The sequence below is a fragment of the Staurois parvus genome, unplaced genomic scaffold, assembly GCF_062004578.1.
Source record: "Staurois parvus isolate SC_StPar_1 unplaced genomic scaffold, SC_StPar_1.0 ptg000566l, whole genome shotgun sequence".
Classification (NCBI taxonomy): domain Eukaryota; kingdom Metazoa; phylum Chordata; class Amphibia; order Anura; family Ranidae; genus Staurois; species Staurois parvus.
In genome coordinates, this window is record NW_028318362.1 from 2352015 (window position 1) to 2375675 (window position 23661).

At 36.8% G+C, this 23661-nt stretch overlaps 1 protein-coding gene across 2 annotated transcripts in view; it reads left to right on the forward strand.

Annotated features, from left to right (window-relative positions):
• The window catches only part of BMPR1B (bone morphogenetic protein receptor type 1B), a 658563-nt gene that overhangs the window by 559254 nt on the left and 75648 nt on the right, over window positions 1-23661 (forward strand). For both annotated transcript variants that reach the window (XM_089691636.1, XM_089691637.1), the window contains 3 exons: window positions 3758-3917; window positions 15697-15799; window positions 19074-19176. In XM_089691636.1, coding sequence (XP_089547762.1) covers window positions 3758-3917; window positions 15697-15799; window positions 19074-19176 — 366 coding nt within the window. The remainder of the gene's footprint in view (window positions 1-3757; window positions 3918-15696; window positions 15800-19073; window positions 19177-23661) is intronic.

The window sequence follows — 23661 nt, forward strand, 5'->3', positions numbered from 1 at the left end:
TAACAAAAAAACAAGATAGTTTATTGTAATATAGGTTTTGGGTAATTTTTTGTTGGAAGAATCCCAAGACTACCTCAAAAAGTCACAAAGAGTGTACTCTATGATGCCAATGCTGTGTTACTTCCTCTCTGCTCTCTCTCTCTGATTCTTGTATCTCCAGTCATGCTTAAACTTTGAGGGCAGAACTCAGTTTTATTAGTGGCTGTGACTAATTAGTATTGAAAATTTTAGGCAGCAAGGAGTCTGCAGTGGTTGTTCTTGGGAATAGTTCTCTTGCATTACAAGCAGAGAGTATTAAATAAAAAAAATGCAGACTGGGATTCTCTGATGCTATATTGCGATGTCTAGAAAAAAAAGTGAAAAAATGTTTTGGTAGCTGAATTACTGGTCTACACCTCAAATTTTTACTTCTGACTTTATTATACCTTTAATAAACAAAGCAGGAATAATACATATCATGCAAAAAAGAATTTATACTGTACATCTCTTGAAGTTCATTAAAAATACACACATGCTGCAAGAAGTAGCATCTTGGCTTGCTTAGACAGCAAATGTGACAAAATTATTTGCAGCAAAGTCACTTTGGTATTGTGTTACAAATGCAATAAAGGTCTTGGAATATACTTTGATGAAACATGTTGATACAGTAGGTGGAAATCACACACCAGCTATTCAGGAATTGCTCCACTCTTTAGAATGTTTTGTAATTCTAAGCTGTGACCGCTCAGCTATCCCTTAACAAGCTCATTAGTGTATTCTTACAGCTTCATGGAACTTAAGCATTAGATTTAAACACCATTAACACTGTTACCACATCCTTAATGTGAACATCATTTCCACTGAATCATGGGTGTTCTGGTAGAACTGTCATAGGGCATTTAAATAACTGAGTAACCACATTTAAACAATGTTCATTCTTCTGAGATAGTGGGTGACTGGTTGCATGTTCTGTAGAACCTGGTTCAATTCTCTAAAGCATAGCACATACAATAATTTTACTAATGTGCATTATTTGCTAATTTTTATGTTTTAAAGCTCTAGTGAAATCACAAAAAATGATATTCAGTCAGAAACACATTGTACTTATAGCCTCCATTACCATAGTGTTACCTCCACTTTTCTCTTACAGCAATTGTTTATATGGCTGTGCAGTCAAATAGGTGCCACAGTTAGACCTAGTTCCCTCAGTACTCAGCACTCAGCAACACAACTGGTCTGAAACAACCTTTCTTCCTCTGTATTACATGTCTGTGGGAGGACACTTGTGCTGAGGGATGTGACAGAGTCCTGCAGTGTGAGGGCATTAACCACTTGCCCTTCAGAGGATTTACCCCCCTTCCTGACCAAGCCATATTTTGCGATATGGCGCTGTGTTACTTTAACTGGCAATTGCACGGTCATGTAATGCTGCACTCAAAGTAAATTTACATCCTTTTTTCCCAGAAATATAGCTTACTTTTGCTGGTATTTGATCACATCTGTTTTTTTTTTTTTTTGTGCTTTAAACAAAAAATCCCCAGCAATTTAAAACAAAACAAAACAATATTTTTGACTTTTGCTATAAATCATGTCTAGTAAAAAAATGTAAAAAATCAAATTTCATCATAAATTTATGCCAAAATGTATTCTGCTACTTATCTTTGCTAAATAAAATCCCAATCCGTGTAAATTAATTGGTTTACGTGACAGTTATAGTGTTTTTTTACTAGTAATGGTGGAGATCACCGACTTATAGCGGGACTGCGACGGCATTCTGACACGGGGGGGACTGACTTGGTGTCATTGACATCCCCAGTGACACCAGTACAGTGATCAGTGCTAATAAAAAGCACTGATACTGTACTAATGGCACTGGGCAGGAAGGGGTTAACATCTGGGGCGATCAAAGGGTTAACTGTGTGTCGTTTTGCAGTGTGCTGTGTGTGTGCTTTATACTGTAAGTACACTGCTTTGTATGGCTCTGCTATGAAGAGCCATACAAAGCAATGTACAGGAGCTGACAGGGGAGAGATTTGTGTTGTTTATACACAGGTCTCTCCACTGTTGGTAATACTTGGAGATCACCGGGCCCTGGCTGGGACCCGGTGATTGACAGCCAAGGCCATGAATGGTGGTGCGAGTACAGCGCATGCACGCCCCCTACCCGGAACTGCAATATCACACATAAATACGTGATTTTGTGCACCTTTGCCGCCCTGTAGCACTATTTCTCCTATAGGGCAGCGTGGAAGCGGTTAAGAATCATTTTCAGTGAGACAAATGGATATAGTAAGGCATTTCCTAAACAAAAGAGCCAGAAATTACAATATGTGGAAGTACATGACTATAAAGAGGTCAGAAGGTATGAGATTTCAAGTGATGTATTAATTCACTGTAGGTTTTTACCTGTGTAGGTATTCATCTCAGATCACTAACATTTACTGCATACATGTTATTTTAATGGCCTAAGTTATATTTTGTATATAGAGGTCAATTTACATTCGCTACAGATATATTTACTCCAGACAGGAAGTGAGGAACGATCTTTAACAGGGTCACAGGCAGAAATAAAAATCTGACAGGGGTACCAGCCTTCCCCTCCTTTACAGAGAAATAAAGTTTTTTTTACTGTTTGTGTACCTCTTGCACATTTCCCCTCAATCTTTTGCCTGGTGCAGGTATTGTCTCTGGAAACGTAGAGGACCGTTCACTCTGCAATGCTTAATAAAAAATTGCAGGCTGAATTTTGTTTGGGGTGCACATACAAGACACCATGCCTGGTGCAGCTGTCAATGCAAATCATGTACATTATGGATGTGTTGCGGTGCCAAATAAAATGAATTGTATAGCAGCACCATTGCACTAACTGTGTTATAAATGAGCCGTAAAGGAAGGAAAATAGTACGTTTTGGTTCAATGTTCAACAGCAGCTAAAGAAAAAGATGAAATACATAATCCATCTAATTCTGAGATTTGCACAGGTCTGCCACACAGAAAATACCTTTTTAGCAGGGCAGGAGATCTGATTGTTTTTGCCTCTCTTCAGTATAGGTCTGTACTTATAGCTCCCCTCCTTGTGATTGGATAGTGAAAAGAGAAACAGGAGACTGTTGAGCTCAACTCTCTGCCTCTCTGTGCTTTCCTCTTATCAGCAGGCCCGACTTTGGGCATAACGGAAAAAAAAAATACTCTTGCAGTGGGGCTGAGCTGCAATGCAAGAATGAAGTGCTTGTTATGTCTAGGGGTGCTGGATTAAGGAGAAATACTTACCTCATTCTGTTCTCCAGCAGAGTCCCTCCAGTGGTGTGACTGCTCTCCCGTAGCCTCCTCTCTAAGGTTCTTCCAGATACGGTTGCATGTTTGCCTCCTCCATGTAAAATGCAGGGGTATTAGCCCTGCATTGTATGTAATGGTGCCAAGGGACCACCCACAGAGCAGAGCTTTAGGGAGATCACCAAGGCAGGGAAAAGGGTAAGCAATGTATCCTGTTCCAATGAGCATTTTATCCTTGTATTGCAGGAATGTTGCATTTGTCTCTTCATGTTTGCCTAAAATAAAATCGTCAATAAAATAACTCCTGGCAGCTTAGTGAATTGAGTCCAAAGTATTGGAAGGTTATCTGGCAATCTCTAGAATCTCTCTGCTTTTTTATTATTTGGATTTTAACTTAGTGTGAAATAATTTGCTTTCTTTATGTACTTTATATACGGTATGTTTAAATGAGTCCAATGACTGGATTTTTGCCCAAATGCTTATAATTTATCCAATTCTCTTTCAGCAAATCTTCTTGATAACATGCTGCTGAGAAGCTCCGGAAAGCTCAATGTGGACAGCAGAAAGGAGGATACTGAGAGCACAGCACCTGCCCCACCACAGAAGTTGTTGTCATGTTACTGTCATCACCATTGCCCAGAGGACTCATACAACAATACCTGCTGGTTGGTATACATTACAGTGGTTGCCATTTATCCATTATTTTTTATGTTTTTTATGCAAGCATGAGTTGGCCTCTTTCTGTTTTATTTAATAAGTGAAGCTAGTAAGTGATTGATTTGAATGCATTTTAATAGGCATAACTATATTTTAATTTCCTTTAGTGAGATCAATTTTCCTTTTTTATTTTTAAAGACAACTTCATTTCCATTACAAAAAATCTACACAGCATACAATATATTGTTACACTGGCCATTTTGTGATTATTTTAAAACTGCCAAATATCTATATTACACAGTCTGGGCAAATAAGAGGAGTTTGTACACTACTTTCCTGCTTATGCAATTGCTTGGTTACTGATTTTCTCATGAATTTGCACAATCATCAAGTTACAGGCTTCCGCTTTAAAAGGATTTTAATTTTTGAGACACTTTCAGAGAGCCTTCCAGACTAAAGGCGTGCAAAGGCTGTAACTTTTCTTAATATAACACTGAGACAATGCAACAAAGTTTGCTAAAATACTTGCAATATGCAGGTCCACCTAAATGAGTTCTTTCCTCAACAAAACTAGAGTTTCAGTTTAAGGGACAGCTCCATAAAGAGGTGGTGTTGTACATGTAACTGTTGTGTGCACCAATTTTTTCCAGTCAGGCAGTTTTGTTCCTGGCATGTTTGCATTTGGTACGCTTTTATCTAGCTTTTATTGATAGATTGATTGATTTATTATGGATGGTACAGTAATGAATTTAGAGAAGAAGATAACTTTAGTTTACCGGTTTTAACATTTTTTACTTCTATTTGTTAAGTATTTTTAGTTATAGAGAATGAATACAATGAGGATTATGATGTATATAAGCTAACAGTTACACTGAATCTAATTTGTGGTGTTAAGGGTAAATTATGTCTGGCCTAGACCTCCATACTTCTAGTAAGCCTAAAAGCAAAAAACAAAAATTTTGTGATATGCTCTTATGCCTGCTGTATATTGCACTTTTTATATGAATTACGATGGGTTACAAATACTAATGCTTAATTGAACCAGTGAGAAAAGAAACATGACAGCTGCTATTGCTGACCTCCTTCTGGAAATACTAATTAGTACTAGTGGTGCACCGAAATTAAAATTCTGGTGCCGAAACCGATACCGAAAATTCAGAATGCATGTGGCCAAAAGACGAACCAAAACCGAAATCTGCGTATGTGAGGGTGGGGAGGCTCCAATTTTTTCTTTTTGTATTTTTTTCCTACTTTCATGTATTTTTTTTTTTTTAAAACTTATGATTTCATTGCTATCACATAGGGGACCAATAGTCTCCAATGTGATAGCATATGAGTGACAGGTCCTTTCTGTAGGGGGGAGGGTGTGTGCAAGGAGGGAGCAGGAGAGGAGCAGTGTATACAGTGAGGGAGCAGTGTATACAGAGAGGCTCCCTCACTGACTGTCACTATTTGTCAGTGCTGATTTTTAAGTGCAATTGCCAGCTTTTTTTTTGTTCTTCACTATAGCTCACAGAATTAGTTGTCACTTTCCCCAGAGCTAAAGGAAACTGTGTTTCTTTTCTCTCGAGAAAAGAAACTAAAATGAAACGTTGTTTCTTTTAACTCGGAAAGAAACTAAAAAACGTTGTTCTATCTTAGCTGGGGGGAAAGTGACAGCTAATTCTTTGAGCTACAGTGAAGAAAAAAAAAAGTCGGTAATTACATTTAAAAACCAGCACTGACATGTACTGACAGCCAGTCACTGTATACACTGCTCCTCTCCTGCTTTTCTCTGCCCCCCCCCCTGCACACAGTACACACAGTCTCCTGTTTCGGCACCTGTATCGGCTAAATTTTTCCTATTGGCAAAATCCGATAGGGCTATTTTCGGCCGATATGTTTCGGTGGCCGAAATTTTGGTGCATCCCTACTAATTACCCATTCCAATTGAGGTGCAACACTGGTTATGAGAAAAGGAATAGTAAAGAAGCCAACTCCTCTGCAACCACTGGCCCAAGGTAAAGAAACCAGGTGAGATTGGGGATATTGGAGATAAGATCTTCTGCTAGCAAGTTGGGGCTCTTGAAGGTTGAAGAGTGATGGAGTTAGATCTGAAGATAGATCAAGGAAAGTGATAAAGAGAGGTTTCCTTAACTGGCTTGTCTGCCAGCAGTGTCTTTGTTCAACAGAGCAAAGCAAAGGGTGGGCAACTGCCCTCTCACTAATCCTGATTCAGATGTGGTCTCCAGCACTGTAGAATGGGCTGAGCAAGTCCTGTACCCCTGCAGGAGAAACAGTGGGCTACAGGGCAACAGGCTGTTGATGCACTGGCAGACATGTTGGGTGATGATGAGGAAACCTGCGAAAGTCTCTGGACAGTTGAGAGCAGCTGTGAACACTCAGTGTAATGATCTGCGGTAAAGCTGGCACTACCATGCAGTGTAGGCTGTCAATAGCATGGGCTGGGTTGTCGAGTCTCCATGCAGCTACATGCAGGGCAGCATCCAACCATCCTCTATGTCCCCAGGCCAAGAGAGCGAGCCTGCTAGATACAGTCAAATTTATAGGATTCCCCATAATCTTTTTCCTGGATTCAGCTTTCTGGAATTTGTAGTTCTAAAAGGGCTCTGGAATACAGTGAGGGTTGGCTGCAGAACAACAGGTCCCAAGATCATATGTTCTTCTACAGGATGATCGATTCCCCTTTATAATTAGGAAGTGATGTAACGGTCTGGATCCTGAGCATCAGGAGGGAACTAAATACTCTGTGGCTGCATTTTGACAAAGTTCCCACTATTCCCCTTTGTAGTAACTGGCACCTGGCTACAGTTAGAAAATAAAAGGCTGAAAAGGCACTTGTTGCTTTTACATACTAAAAACTAGGCAAATGTATTTGAGAGACAGGTGCCTTGTGTACTTCTAGAATATTGACATGCTAATTTTGTGCTATGACAAAAATAGCAAAGTGATCATCTTTAGCTGTACTGTTCCCTGGCGTAAAGTAATGGTCATTTACAGAGTGTGTAAGCAGTACCTATGTTATTTCATAAATAAATCAGTTGTTATGAATCTTCTGTCCATGCCTCTGTAAATCACACCAAATACAGCCAATATTAGTGCTCATCATGGAACGGGCAGGGCTATGTTGGTTTTACAGCTTCAGTTGCCTTAAAAAAGCAGCGTTACGCATTTTCAATACTCTGGGATATCAGCCAAGTCTGGCTTTAGTCCATCTCTAGTGATCTGTGCCATGTGGAAACCTACCCTAATACCAAATAGAAAGTTCTCACAGTGTTTTACAGGGTGTTAACATCATTATTAATGGAGAAAACTTGAAAGATTGTTTCAAATGGGATTATTGTTGGACATAAAAATGTAGGCAGGGAGGAAAAGCGATGTATCTTTTTCAGAAAGAGCAAAGAGAATATGTGAGCCCTACAGCTGCCAGTGAATAGAATATACCCTTCTTTGCTGTCACTCAGCAGTGTGCTGCTCTGTGTACACCTGGTAGGTCCTTGCTCACGTATAGACTTTAAAACAGAGTTTATTTACAGAGAAAAAGAGGAGAGAAATGCACCATAGCCAATAAAACTTAATTTGTTTCCTATTTGATTGCAATAAACTAAAATCTAACTGGCTGCATGAAAGTCGTAACTTCAAAAATCTAATTAGGCATGTGTATTGTACTAGTAGTACTTATTGTTAGAATGTAATATTTTCTAATAGAGATTTGCTAAGGTGAACTCTGTAAACAGTGATGACTGCAGTTTTCTTTCTACTCTCTTCCCATTGTGTCTCTGAGACAGGAAGAAAATGTACATTTCCCCAAATGGGACACAGACAGGAAAAAAATGACAGATCTACTCTGTTGGCCGTACACTGAACATGTCTCGTGTTCTTAAATTCTTGTTTGTCATGTATTTTGTTACTTTTAGGTTACTTATAATCACTGCAGAATTCTGTAGTTTAACCTACAGCGATAACTGTGGGTTTTTTTTTTTTTGTTTTTGCACTTTATAATGTAGCCCATAGGCTGTCTTGTTATCCTTTGTGCTCTGTATTTTGTATTATACTATTTTTGGAAATCAATATAAAGAATGAAAAAAAAAAGAAAATGTCTCTTGTTCAACCCTGTACACTGAATGAAAGAAATCTGTTGATTCCAGTGTTGCCAACCTCCTGCAGCATTTTTTTTCCTGACAAAACACGGAAAATGTACAGATGGATCACCTTTTTTCATTGACAGCCTGAAAAATGACATTGAAAGACAATCAGTATTCACACAGTATAAACACTAATAATATGGAAACACTGGTAATACCCATAATAAGTAATTTGACTGGTGTACACTTACAAAAGTCAACACAGCATGACAAATTATCAGCCTCTGATATTTACAGACATTTGTAAAATTCATTGATTTTTACAAACTATCCACACATTTACTGACAGTTGGCAACCTTGGTTGATTCCCCCATCCACACTGAAAAGATTGGATGAAGAAATCTCCCCTGCTAGATATTGTATTCTGTCAGCCAGCACACACGTGTGTCAGAATGCTTGAACAGTGGCTGCATAGAATTCTTTGCAGCCACTGTTCATCCAAAGATTTCCCCCATAGCTCCTTCAAGTTCAGATCAAAGGATATTGGGAAGGAAAGGGGGGGGGGGGGGTGACAGGGCCACCTTCTGCTCAAATTTTATTTGGTTCATCAGGCACTGGCTGAAGTTCAGGCTAGCTATGGCTAGCTTATCTCAAGCAAAAGAAGAAAAATACTATACTGTACATTTCTGCAATATATGAACATTACCCCATGACTTATTCCAGACTTAAAAAAATTACCTGCTGATCTGCCACAAATGCACTCAGCTCCTATGTGCTGTTGTAGGCTAACAACACACACAATATTTGCAGTGTGTTGTCAGCCCTTCCCGGTTAACTTGTCATAAACTACCTAGGCCCAGCTACTCTTCAAACTCTACAACATAAAAGGTAATCATTCTGTAGTCCAAAGATAACAACTGGGATGACTAATTACTCTCCTTCAGACAACACAGGAATTGTGCATAATACAAAGGCGATCTCTGAATTTGTTGCTATTATTGAACAGATATTATAAAACATTTTCACTAGTATATGTAAGTGACCAAAAGTAACAAATAAGAGAAGTTCATTATCAGGGTTTATTACATACACTTTAAGGCTCATTCACACAGCTTGCAGAGAAGGAGGATATCACAGATGTCTTGTGACGGCTTATACATTCTGAAGGGGGATGGTGCATATGTGCTATATACTCCCTCCTACTAGAAACCAATAATTAAGGAGATTTTTTTTGTTTACTGTCAGTTTAGTGTTTACACCTGTTACTTGTAAATTCTATTGTTGCATTAAACCAGCCCTGAAAAAACATGTTATACAGCAGTAAATGGCAATAGCAGTGGGAACTTGCCTGTGTTTTACCACCTGCTGTTGCCTGCAAATTATATAAAAAACAAAACTGAGCTAGTTGAATGAATAGGCTGTATACATATGAGTCCCATTGAATGGCATCATTGATGGAGCACTATGTTTAATATTCTAGGTCCATGTAGCTTTAAACAGCACAACTCCAGCCATTTTTATTTTTGCTGGGTAGAATAGAAAGGGGTAGTGTCCCCACTACAAATATTTCCCCTCACTTCCTTCTGGTGACAGGATTTGAGAGGGGAAAGGAAATGAGAGGAGCTCAATGTGTGGGCAGTCACAGTAACATAAGCATTTTCTTCAGAGAGCAGAAAAGGTTAGAACCTGGAAGGGTGTGTATTGTTCTCTGCCTTCCTGTTTTGGCAGTCCCTATTCCCCTCATTTCTTGGTGTCATGGGGGTGAAAAGTAGGAAGAATTCTCTCCAATTATATAACAGGCAGCAATGCAATTCTGATAGAAGTTTTATCCCTTCTTCACTCATTGGCATTGGACTTTAACTCATTGGAGTAGATTTTAAGCCTCTTAAGCAGAAATCCTCCTTATCTCTGCTTATTCCTGCATGGTGAGCTCCTATATGGCTTGTATAGGGACATACGGTAGGCATCTACAGTGCTAAGTTCTGCCCTACACAAGGCTATGAAAGCCCACTGTGCAGGTGAGATCAGAACTAAAGAGGATTCTGTCAAAGACCATGTAAACATCAGAGCAAGCAAGTAATGTTTGGCACATAAGCAGCCTGATAGGGGGGTTTAGCGTAGACTAGTTGACGGTTAGGAATGTTAGCAAGTCATGTGCTGTGTTTGCTCTGGCTTCAATACTTTCAGTCACTGTTCTATAACAGCAATATGCAGATATGGACCTCTATCCTTTCTACAACTTTACAAAGCTGCATACTTCTTCTGGGTCAGGAAAACAAATATTGCAGCCAGAGACAACCAACCAACTAGCATTTACAAAGGAGGTCAGCTTTAGAACCCCCCATGTTTTTCTGACAAATGGACTAACATGCCAGATTTACTGCAAATGCTAAGCCATGGCCCCTCCAGCAGTCTTTCCCACAAAACTAGTAGTGTTATAAAAGATATAAATTACAGTAATAATATGGAAGATAACTTTTTCCATTAACAAATCTGGGTACTAACGGATTCTGCTAGGTAAAACATTGCTTTTGGCAGTTTGGATTATTGTTGTGTTGTTGATCATATTTATATGTAACACTGCCACTCTCCATATGTTTGTTGTCTGCAAGCAGGTGAGAAAAAGGACAGCTGGGCTCCTTGAGAATAGGAACATCATTTCTGACAGGCACACCTGTCCTACAAGGTCTAAATTAAGCTAAGCATGTGTGTAAAAAAGCTTTAGTATAGTGGTATACCTGCAATGAAGAGCAAGGGGTTGTCTCTGTTACCAGCAGAAATTAGTTAAAAATTTGACAAATTTTTGGGATCGGGATCGCCTATGACAGCAGTTTTGGTCTTCGTTGTCCACGAATGTGATCATTTCATCTTTGAGGCTATAATTGCACAAAACAAGTTCATATGAAAATGTCCTGTGTATGGCTACATGAGATTATTGATATGCTAGGTATCCAAAGTTTAAATATTTATCTATTAGATTTATAACTATACATCATACCATGAACAAGTATGGAAGTATACAAGTCCAACATATACTATGTATAGTAAATGCTTCTTAAACTTCAGCTTTACTGTTATGAAAAAAACTCCTATAGATTTTAGATACTGATAAAGGAGTAAAGTATGGTCCTTTCTATGCTTGTTAGACATGCATAGGACTACTTTTAGAGCAACATGGTCATAAACGTGCAAGATGTTATTAACCATTTCAATACCGTGCAATTTTACACCTTCCTGCCCAGGCCATTTTTCACGTTTCAGCGCTCTCACACTTTGAATGACAATTGCGCAGTCATATAACACTGTACCCAAACTAAAATTTTATCATTTTCTTCACACAACTAGAGCTTTCTTTTGGTGGTATTTAATCACCGCTGGGGTTTTTATTTTTTGCTAAATTAACAAAAAAAGGCCAAAAATGTTGAAAAAAATACACGTTTTTCTTTGTTTCCGTTATAAAAATTTACAAATAAATAATTGTTCTTCATAAATTTAGGCCGAGATGTATTCTGCTACATGTCTTTGGTGAAAATAACCAAAATTAGGATGTATTATTTAGTTTGTAGGAAAGTTATAGAGTTCACAAACTATGGTATAGATCTGATTATTGATCAATCCTGAAGTACTGACGGCCAATCTAATTTCTTGAGGTCTAAGAATGTCAGAATAGTACAGATATCCCCCAAATGACCCCTTTTTTCAGACTAGACAGTCCGACGTACTTCATAAGAGGCATGGCGAGTTTTTTGAAGTTGTATTTTTTTTGTCATAATTTTTCGGAAAATGAAAAAATTAAAAAAATTATTTTCACTATTTTTTTTTTACATACTGTCACCAGTGCAGTACAGCATCATCATATAACTGGCATGGCGGTGAACAGGGACACTGACTGGTGACAGTATGAAAAAAATATATATATTTTATTTATTTATTTATTTATTTATTTTTTATTATTTTTAATTTTTTATTCCTTTTTTTTATTTTTTTAACATTTTTTTTCATATTTTACTATGACCAAAGTAGTAAAATGTTACCATAGTAACATTGTACTACTTTGGGGAAGTGATCAGTATTTTTTTTTTTTTTTTTTTTTACACAATTTGCTTATAGCAAAGAAATACTTTGCTATAAGCAAATTGCATTTACCTGAATGAAATGGATTCATTCAGCTTTTTTTTTTTTGTGCTTAGCTGTGATTTGGTCACAGCTAATCACATGACATGTGCATGTGATTAGCTGTAACCATTCACAGCTAGGCACTAGTATACAATGGATGGCATCATGAATGAAGCCACCCATTGTATACAACTGTCATGTGACCTGCTGTGATTGGTCACAGCAGGTCACATGGTACCTGCAACGGAGCCGGTACTCGGATCTGTCATCGGCCGTGTCCGAGGTACACGCCCGGTGACAGATCGAGCCTCTGCGCCGCTCTGCATTAGCGCAAACGGCGCATGTGCGGGAGCACGCCAAATGGCGTGCACCCGGAGTGGAGATGCAACTTTCAAGCCGCCAAACGGCCATTGGCCGGGCGGCAAATGGTTAAACAATCTTTTTGAATACCTTTCCTCTATCAGCCCCATATTTCCATTACAAGGAGAGAATAAACACCTTAATTGCAACAGATTTCCAACTTACCCAACTTACTGATTACCCGTTTGACTGATCTTTACAAACCTAAACTTATAGGGAGTCTGACAGCCAGTGTTAAGGTCCGAATATTGGCCTGTCCAGCAGGAACCAACTAACATTTGAACCGTGTGTATAGCTATCCTCTTGACTGAAGCGGGCCGAAGGACTGGCTTTTGCCAAAGGGACATGTGGAAAAACTGGTGTGTTGGGGTGGGGGTGGGGGGGGGCAGTACCCTTGTCAGAATACAAAGGCACAGCCTGAGAGATCACTGGACTAACATCGCTTAGTTGGCAACCTCCTTTTTTTTTTGTTTAGCCTGCTATGTTGAACGGAAAAAAAAACTTAGGGTGTACCTCTAGGCAAAATCTTTTTTCTTTTAGCTTTTTATAGAGTAGGGAAGGGTCAGACCCTTTGCTGTGTTTTATTGCTCTCTGTGTTGCCATTTGGAAAAATTTAATTAATGGCGATGATTGTCAGTAAGAAAAAAGTGAGGTTAAATAAAAAAGGTTAGAATTACTCAAAGGACAAGAGATAAGAGGAAATCTTCAAGTGGGGACACCTGTTCCAGGGACAACTTTCTTAGAGCATTCCACTCACTTTGGGAAATTTCCTATTCTTGTCGCATCTCTGGGAAGGCAAATAAAAAATACATTTCCCCAGTAGTACACAGACAGAAAAATAAACCTGGTAGGGGTTTTAACCCTTCCCTACTTTATAAAAAAAAAGTTGGGTTTATACATACTCATAATAAACAATCAGTGTTATAACTGAAGAAACAAGAGGGTGACTAGGAGAGTGTTATGTAAGTGTCTCTTTTCTGCAGAAATTTATTGGAGTAGCTTCTTTTTTTAAATATCTCCTGGTAAACTAATTGTATTCAGTGTACAAACACCTTTTCCTTGAAAGTATCTAAAAAAATAATCTCTAAACAAAGATGAAGAAACAAGGATGATGTTAGATTAATTACATGGACCACATTTACATGTGTGTCCCCAATTTAGAGATTTTAAGATAAGTCAGTAGATAGCACATAATTAATACATGTTGAACCCTTGAAAGCGTAAAGGGATATCACTATCTACTGTTCAGCTGAAGAACATTGTGTCAGGATTAGAAGTATGTTGGCTTCTCTATTGTACTTTATTTAATGCATTTATTTTTAATCTGAAAGATTTTACACTGTTTTAATTAAAGTTTATGCATAGCCACAACATTTTTTCTTTGTTTATATAGAGTAGGGAAGGAATAGAACTCTTTCAGGTTTTTCCTACAGTCTGCATCCCTTCTAAGTAGATTCACCCCTTTATTTGTCAAAAGAACAAGAGGTGAGGGTAAAGCGCCCAATGGGGACATCTGTTTCTCTGGCTACTGTCTAAAGCCTAGTACACACGATCAGAAAATGCCATGAAAAATACAGCTTTAGAAGTGATTATAGGATAATTGATCGTTAGTACACAGCTTTCGAGAGCCAATCATGGCAGTTCATCAGAAATTATCCAAGGGGACAAACACGAATATTTTTCTTGTGCGATACCAGATTGTATGATTTTCATTTAATCAGTATAGTTTTTGTCCAAAAATACAATACAATACATTATATTACTTCCAAAATTCTATTCTGTCATACGAGAATTTTCGTAAGTTGAGTAACTTCTTTATTTTCAATATGAAGACTAGCATGCAAAAAAAAAAGGATGATAATTTTTCCGATTTTCTCATCCTGTGCATGAGATTCTACACACTTTGTAGAGGATTCCTCTCTTTTCTGTTGTGACTCAAGGAAAGGAAGTGAAAGGAATCACCCCAGCAGTACACAGACAGCAAAAACTTAAAAACAGGGGTTTTACCTCTTGGCTACCCTTTCCAAGATACTATATTTACTATGTATACATACACCTTAAATTACTTGACAAGTACACTGCTCAATTTTGCTTTTGTATAGCATCCGTTAATTCCACACATTCTGTTTTTTTTTACAGTATTTCAAATCAGTGGATCACATATGCCTCTCAGCATCATTTGTTGTTGCTCTTGGCAGCCTCTTAGCATGTTATCAGCATCAGATACCTATCTAGTCTAAACATCTGCTACCTCATACACTTAGCAGAAACACAAAGTGTTATACATTGTTTATTATTTTTATTATTATTATTAATAATAATAATAATAATAATAATAAAATATTCTTAATATTATTCAAATATACTTTGCTTAGTATAAAGATTTTAAAAATAATAACATTAGTGTACACTATTCAATTTCCTTCCCTTCTAATGTTTTTATATTTTTAATTTTCTGTTTTTGATTTTTTTTCTTTATTAGTTCCCACAGGTATGCAGACTTCCTGTGTGGATGGGGGAGGGTCTTCTATTTTATCACAATACATTGTGCATAGTAACTATTTTGTGTCCCAGTGCTTGCAGAAGTAAGATATACACCTTCATTGTTTGCTACCCATACATGTTTGTAGCATTATTTATTCTACCAAAGTATAACTTAAGCTGCCAAATAGAAAAAGTTTTCCAATTTCCATTAACATGAAATAGTTTTTGCTCTTATTCTTGCTTGGCTTCCAAATATAGTGTGTGTTGAAGACCCTTGTTATGATGTAAATAAAGTTTTATTCCATTGTTCACTGTTAGGCTCTATGCACACTGAGCTTACAAAAAAAGTCAGTTCCCTTTGCAGAAAAAAATGCTGATATAGAGCGCCTTTGTACACAGTTTAGGTGAGTTTAGGAGAGTTTAACATTTATTCTGCCAGAAAGCTCCAATAAAAAATGCAAAACAGAAAGGTTTTTTTCCCTGCCTTTAAACGTTCAGCTTAAAATATGCCTCTAATCGTCCTAATGTGCATGGACACATAGGATAACACTGAGCTACTTCTAAAGGTAAAACACAAAACTCCTGTAGAAGCAGCAATTTTTAAGCCAGAGTGCATAGAGCCTTAGTGGGAAGACAGGTGTAAAAAGTCCAGATAGTGTAAAGAACTACAGTGGTTTGATGCGTATTGTTTGTGTTTAAATAAATAAACTGAAGGTTCTAATGTTTTCCTGCTTTCTACAGGACAGATGGATACTGCTTCACGATTATAGAAGAAGATGAATCGGGGCTCCCTGTGATTACCTCTGGCTGTTTAGGATTAGAGGGCTCTGATTTTCAATGCCGAGTAAGTTGGTAACTACTTACAATAGCCACCAGTGTTCAGGTGACAATGTTCCTTCTAAGAATTCTTCCAAAAAGCATTGTCTGACCACCTGTAATTCCTTAGTAAACAGATACCTCGCAGCCAAAATGGCAGCCTACACTTAATTATTATTAGTAAGTAGATACTATTTCATTTGGTGTGTATAGATAAAGACTGGCTTCCATATGATCTCTGTTTGTAACAGCACTGAGTGGACAACAAAGAGGCGTTCTGTTGCACAGCTGCACATCTGAGCAACTGAAGAGATTTGTGAGCCATGATTAAAGCTCTCTGCTGCTAGAAAGGGAAATGCAACAAGTTTCTAGCCCTTAACATAAAAAAGAATCATTGCAAGAGATAATAAGGACATCTGTGTTTCTGACATCCCCTGGAATGTGTTCATATAAGGCTTCCAATTCATATTTGATAATAAGAATCATGTGCACTTTTGACCTTATTGTATTCCAGTTATGAATTTAATGAATGATAGATTATGCTAAACTTGCTCCTTTTGTGCTGTTTCCCACACCCTGAGCTGGATCATCCTTTATTTCCCAGATGGCTTTTATTAGGGCCTGTGTGGTCAAGGGAGGAATGCATGTATTGTAGCCTGCAAGCTCTTACACAGTTCCTTCATTACATGTTCTCAACAGCAATGCTTACAGGACAGTGTGAACTAAGCATTATCCTAAATGTGCAAATAGTGAATGTCCAGCCTTTTCTCTCTAAATGGAATAGTAGAATCATAAAATATAATTAATATATAAGGTAAAAAAGTATTTATTTCTTAGTATACCCTAGTCTGACAGTCATTTGTTTTGTTTGTTTTTTTATGCTACTACATAAAATATTACTTAATGGCTTTTTTTTATAATCCAGTGCAGAGTGACCTCTTTTTCATGAACATATTATTAGATTTATGCACTGGCAGAACTACAGGAGTTGTATATAGTTATAAGCTTTTGAGCTGGCCATATGCATTAAGATCTCAGAGAAACCTGTGTTTTTAAGAACTATGGAGGCTGCAAATGCTGAACCTCTGAAATGCTATTTGCCTCATCTGTGGCTGCAATACTTTCTGAGCCAATGACATGGAACAAAAGAAGATTAGACAGAGTGAAGTTCGAACTCCTGCTCTGCATATTTGTTTCAGGTCATCGACCCAGAAAGTAATGAAGCTACTCTTGAGCTTGAGAAAGAGTCATATGAGGACCCCAGATGCTGGAATAAGATACAGTAGAGTTTTCTATGGCCTGTATTGATTATTGCTGTGATGCTGCATTAATAAAATAATTACTGTTAATGACTGCTTAAATTAGATTTTATAATTTATTAAGAAGTCCATGGTGCTTCCTATTTTTTACTTAGACTGTATATGGACTGGCTCTATTGTATTTGTAGGGAATAGTGATTACACAGGATTTATATTAACAGATGTGCAGCCTATTTACTCTAAATGTAATAAAGCTACTGGGTCAGCATGATAGCCAGGCAGCTAGAAGTTTCAGAAGGAATGGTCATTTTAAATACATCAGCTTCAGTAAATTTACCAACTAGTGTGCAATAGACTATCCAGTTTGTATAAAGCTGTTAGTTACTTCTAGCCTACTGGCATTCACATGAAATGATTCTGGGTAAATGGTTTCAATTTAAGTGGAACTAAGCTATATCTGAGCACCACGAACTGAATACGCAATTACATCCATTTTTAATATTCAAACCAAACTCACCTATAAATCCATCCATCCATATGTCCATGATTCACTTTGAAATCACTTTGAAAAACACCCCATAGCATTTCTAGATGTGACCATCTTTAGTAAGGGCAGATGATTCATGTAGCATTTACTTCCTGGAATCTGCTCTTAGCTTAGGCATGCAGGCAGGAGGGCATGATTAGCTGCAAAAGCCCTTCCTTCCCTCCTCCCCTCCTCCAGATGACAAAAATACCCTTGAAGACTAATGGGATGTAGGACATTATTTTTTTAAATATAATCTTTATTTATAGAAATGTTTTATGTACAATATCATAGGTAAGAAAAAAAGAAAAGGAACAGCAGAACAAACAAAATGATGATGTTGCAGACATTGCACTGCTGTCATCAGTAACATGTAGACAAAATCATATGCAAAAGGAAAGTTGAAAAGGGCATGGGAACAACATGGCACAAAGTTATCAGCATGTACAGCAAAAGCACAGCAGACTGAGGAGTAAACAACACTTGTAAGTTACTAGAAAGCAAGCTAGATGCTCTAAAGATTTTTAGATGCTCTAAATATATACATCTATGTATGACAAACGAGGGTGGACCGTACGACCAGTCCTCATCGCGATATAATTGGGAAGATCCCCACCCTGCAGACATGCAGTTGCACTGGAGTAGGACTTCTGAATGGGGTAGGTGCACCCTCCAGTTTGAAGGTTAGTTCCAAAACATCACCTTCCACGCAATAAGATTCCAGTCACCTGATTGCTATGGTTTGTAGGACATAATTTTAGACTAGGCCAGAAACCAGGAAGCAACTGAAGAAATGTAACCAAAAAAAAAAAGTTTAAAACAAGTAAGTATCATATACCTTTCTTAGTATTTACTATTGCTGGAAGCATAATGATTAAAAAAAAGTAAATGTTGATTGGGAGAGTTTAGTTCTGTTTAATTAAAATCTTGCTGAGTATGGTTCGTGTTATCCTGCACTGGCAACTGTAGGCCTACTTATGGTTCAGGATACTATTAAAGGAAGTCTTCATGGTTCATTAATTTTTTTGGACATTCAGAATGACAGATGAAATTAAAATATTGTTGTTATGGGCAGACAGGGATTTGACCAATCTTGATTAAAGACTAGAATTTGTAAAAATCCCCAAAGTTTCATCAATCCGATCGTATGTACTTATATAAGCATGCAGGCATATCAAAGTATAAAAAAATATCAAACTGAATTTTTTTATTGTGATAATGTGCTGTATATTATACAGGATGTTCAGAACAAACTACCAGAAGAAATATCACAGTATAAGTGCCTTAGGGGCACATATAATTAAAATCTATCCCTGGATATTGCTGGCGCTACACTCAGTCCTGTGATGGGGGTTATTTTATAGTTTCAAAACTATATTTTTCTGTACCAGTTAATGAGGAATTACAGCAGCTATGGTACTTTGTTGCTTTGATTTTACAATCAGTCAGGAAAATTTTCTGATACATTTGTTGTTATAGCCCACTTGTTTCTTATTGTTTGTTTTGGTTTGTATTAGGATACACCTATTCCACATCAGAGAAGGTCTATTGAATGTTGCACAGATGAGGACTTTTGTAACAGAGATCTTCATCCTACCTTGCCACCCCTCAAAAACAAAGGTATTTTAATAGCGTTATGATTGATTTAAACACATGAATATTATTTTTTGGAAATATGGGAATAGCAGGTAATGGAATGTTAGATATTGTAAAGAGTGGTGTCAGTGTAGTTTTGTGTAGGCTTGATGTGCATTCATTAATGAAAGTAGATGTCAAATTTGTAATTAGTGGAATGATATCTACATTATTAAATCCTCTAAGATTATTTTAAGAAATCATTCATTTGTATTGTAATTTCAGTCTGCTATGTTATTTTAATTGAATAGATCACAGCTCCCTTATTTTAGACTTAGAGTCTTGACTTACAAGATGCATTGGACTGCGCTGGGTAGCCTTGCCAAAAGCAGTCTTAAAAGGCAACTTGCCCTATGTTCTATTTATTCAGTTCAAACCACCATACTGCATGGTGTGCTGAAATAAATTAGGACATGCACTACTTTTTACACCATAGCATATTGCAGTACAATACACCAAGTCGCAAAACACTGCAGTCATAAAGATGAATGAAATGTCATTCTGACATTTCAATAAAGTTAAAACAAACAAAGAATGTAAACAGTGTAATGCGTTGAACATAGCAGATTGTGCTGTCCTGCTCACAGTACACATCAATGGCCGTGCATGTTAGCACAGTGCTAATGTGAACTAGCCCTTGCACTTTGTATTGACACATTCGGATTGTCTACTGAATAATGAATTTGTTATGTACACAAATTACACCCAGTGTAAGAAATGTACACTGCAGTAGGAAGTAGGGTTTTTCTTCCTTTTAATTTTCAATTCTTTTAGTTAACACAGATACAGTAATTCAAGGTAAGGTCTAGATAATTAATTACAACAACAATCTTTCTAAATAAAATATTCAGACTTAGGAAGCAATTATCTATGACAGAAGTAAGATCAACTTTTGACTGTTTGAGAATAATCTGACAGTTTTGTGGACAGGGAGGTATTCAAGAAAATATACTTAAAGATTAATCTGCCCATAATGTATTAGAAACAAAACATGTTATTACAAAGATAGTATCATTACTAATGAAAAACAGAAGGTTTGAAAAATATAGTGCCTTCTTATATCAAGATAGGAAAAATAAGCACAAAGGCCTTTAACAATAAATAATGTCAGGTATTTGTCAGATTATACTAAAATATACCAATCTGAAATCTGATTGATTGTTATAAGTCACTACGCATCTTTGCATAGTTGTATTAAATAAGCCTTATAAAGCATTCTATATTGTATTGCTTGATTAAGAACCAAGCAAGTGCTTTAAGGCTTGCTTTCTTTTACCTAACATGTGATGCTTACCCCAAGCAAAATAAATAGGCCTCTTAAGAACACCCAGTATTTAGGATAATTAGAAAAAGTAAAACAAGATTATCCATGGAGTAATCTTTCTGTCTTTGTATAACTTATAAAAACAACAGAAAGAAAATATTGGCTAAAGCAGGGTTTCTTACTATCTGCTTTTACACACATTTACTAAAACTGTAGAGTGCAAAATGTGCTGCAACTGTGCATTGTAGCCAATCAGCTTCTAACTTCAGCTTGTTCAATTAAGCTTTGACAAAAAAAACCTAGAAGATTTTGCACTCTACAGTTTTAGTAAATCAACCACAATGATTTAAACCACATTGAATATATATTCCATTATGTAATCACCAACAGCAAGCTTAAAAATAAATATGAAAAAGTAAACCGCTTCATCTCATTAGAGGTCAAAGTCACAAAAATCATGAAGGTGTCCTTATGCATATTTATCAACAGTCTTAGCGATTAGCTTTGTGAATTGGGTAATGTATTCAGCTTTTCTGAATACTTCTAGCTTTTAAATCTGAATTCAATATTTCATACCCTACCATACCCTGTAAGGCTTAATTGCTCCTTTAGTCCAGGGTAGGTTTAAAGCTGATGAATACTTACCTTATTCTTCAGTCCCTCAGGCTTCCATGTCCACCTTATGACAATGCAACTGCTCTTTGCCAGTTTTGTGCTTCTGGCTTTCCTGACATCCTAGCTTACAAAATCAGTGGCCCTCTATGTATGTTTGAGGGCCTGTCCACATACTGGAAGAGAGCTGGCTGCCAGAGGAACGAGGAATAAGGTAAGTATTGCTCTACTTGAAACCTTCCCTAGACTAAATAAGCATTATTGCCTTTTATGTGAGAGGGAGCTCAAAATAATAATTTTTTTTCCTAGCTGGAGTTCCAGCTTGAAACCTTATTACTACTAATATAGCTTTCACTGGCAGTTGATGGCAGAGCAAAGCATAGGCCAGCCAAAGAAGGGCTGGCAATATAATAGAAAATGCTGAATAAACTCTTTGTGTGTGTTTTTTGGATGTTTTTTCAGTGTTTTTGTTGACTTGTATTTCTTATTGACTTGTATAGTTAGTGCCAACACAGCCAGGAGTCAAAAAAATTATACAAAGGATGTTTTTATCAACACAAATCAATGCTAGCTCTCTAAGGAATCATTTATGTATACACATATTGACATTAAATTATAAATATTGGTACAAGTGCCTTGCTTTGCTGAAGCAAAGGAGATTGTATGCTTAAAACTTCATTGTAATACTAACATCTTTCAAAAAATCTTTAGTTAAAATGTATTATTTTTTATAGGTAATTCCTCTATTATTTCAACCTAAGTTTCATAAAGCAGATGATTGTGCATAGTAGCCAATCAACTTCCAGGTTTTATTGCCAAAGCTTAATTGAAAAAGCTGAAGTTAGAAGCTGATTATTATGCAAAGCTGAATCAGATATTTTGTGCACCATTTTTAGTAAATCTCCCCCTTTATGTGTAAGTAGAGGGTCCTTTTAAATTAGGAGATATGTTTTTTTTGTTTGCTTTAATAACCCCTGCTGCTTGTAAAAGTAAAACATTTTTGTTTTGGATAGAGTAGAAGATGGTTGAGATCATTGTCATTTTTTATGTACTGTATCCCATCAGGGAGTTTTCTCTTCAATTTCTGTCCCAGAGAAGTAATAGAAGATCTCTAAACTTTGAGACAGCTGGAGAGGAAATAGAGCACCTGTCGGTTTTTATTGCTGTCTGTCCCTATTAGGGAGATTCACCCTCTTTATTTGTTATGTTTACCTTTATCTTTGAAAGTGAAAGTAAAAGAAAATCTCAAATTTCGGATGACATCAAAACAGCAATAGAAGGTAATCTAATGGGGACACTAGTTCTGGTGACACCCCGAAACTCCCTTACATTGGAGAGATTTCCTCTCACTTCCTGTTGTGGATATGGGACAGGAAGTGAAGGGAATCTACCCAATGGAACACAAATGGAAAAGAAAAACTGTCAGGGGTTATAACCCTCCCTTACTCCCCCAAAAAAGAAAAAAAAGGTTTGCCTTCAGTGACACTTTAAACAAAACATATTTACCCCTTGATAGATTCCCAGTCATCTTCTGTACTGGGGACAATGGTCACCAGAACCAATAGTGAGGGTAATTTTCCCCATTAACAGCACAGACAGCAATAAAAATCAGAGAGAGATTTTAACCCTTTCACATTTTATCCAAAACTAAAAACATAGCTTTGGCTTTACATACACTTAAAAAATAGTTAAGAAGCCATAGATGTTATATTGTTTTATATTATCATTTATAAACTCATCTCTAAAGTACAGGGTTCCAGAATTTTTGCTATGTAAATAATGTGATTTTTTTTAACCTTATTAAGGCATATTTTTTCATCTAGTATATTGTTTTGGGCTTGTTGCTATAATCAGAACAGATCTCAATGTAGCAACATGCATGATTTCATGTTTCTGCGAAACCACAAAAGTGAGCATTATCATAAATCAAATAAAAACATGGTACTAAGATGAGGTTTCTCCTACTATAAGTGGCTTTTGTTGTGTTGAACATCTGAAAAGGTTTTTCCTGGGCAGTGGCTTATGACTAAGGGCAACATTTAAAGGAAGCCAGGGTTACAGTTTTGTCTTGACTATAGGTCAGACACAATTAACCTTTACTGCAAGGTTATATTAAAAACAAATGGGAATGCAGTTCTTGCAAGACATGAACAATGTAAGACAAACCCAGGCAATTCATGTCCTAAGAACAATGTTTAAAGGGTAAGTAACAAATGTTGTGTAAATAGTCAGTATACACAGAATATTGCCTCCCAATGAATATACCTAGACCCTATCTATAAACTGTTAACAAAATACAAAGAATGCAAAATAGTCCCCATCTATAAAGTGGTAACAAAATACATAGAATGAAAAATATGTCCAATAATAATGCCTAAATAAATAAAAATATTATGTTAACTTTTGTGTCAATAGACAACTTTGCTATTTTTTTTAGATGTACTGTTATTAATTGGTTTAATAATATGTTGTTACTATGCCGCTAATACATTTTGATTTTTGAAACATATTTTCATCCTTAACCTTTGGCATTTCTTTGTTTTACTTAAGATGTTAAAAAAAAAAATTAAATAAAAATTGCTTTAACAATTGCA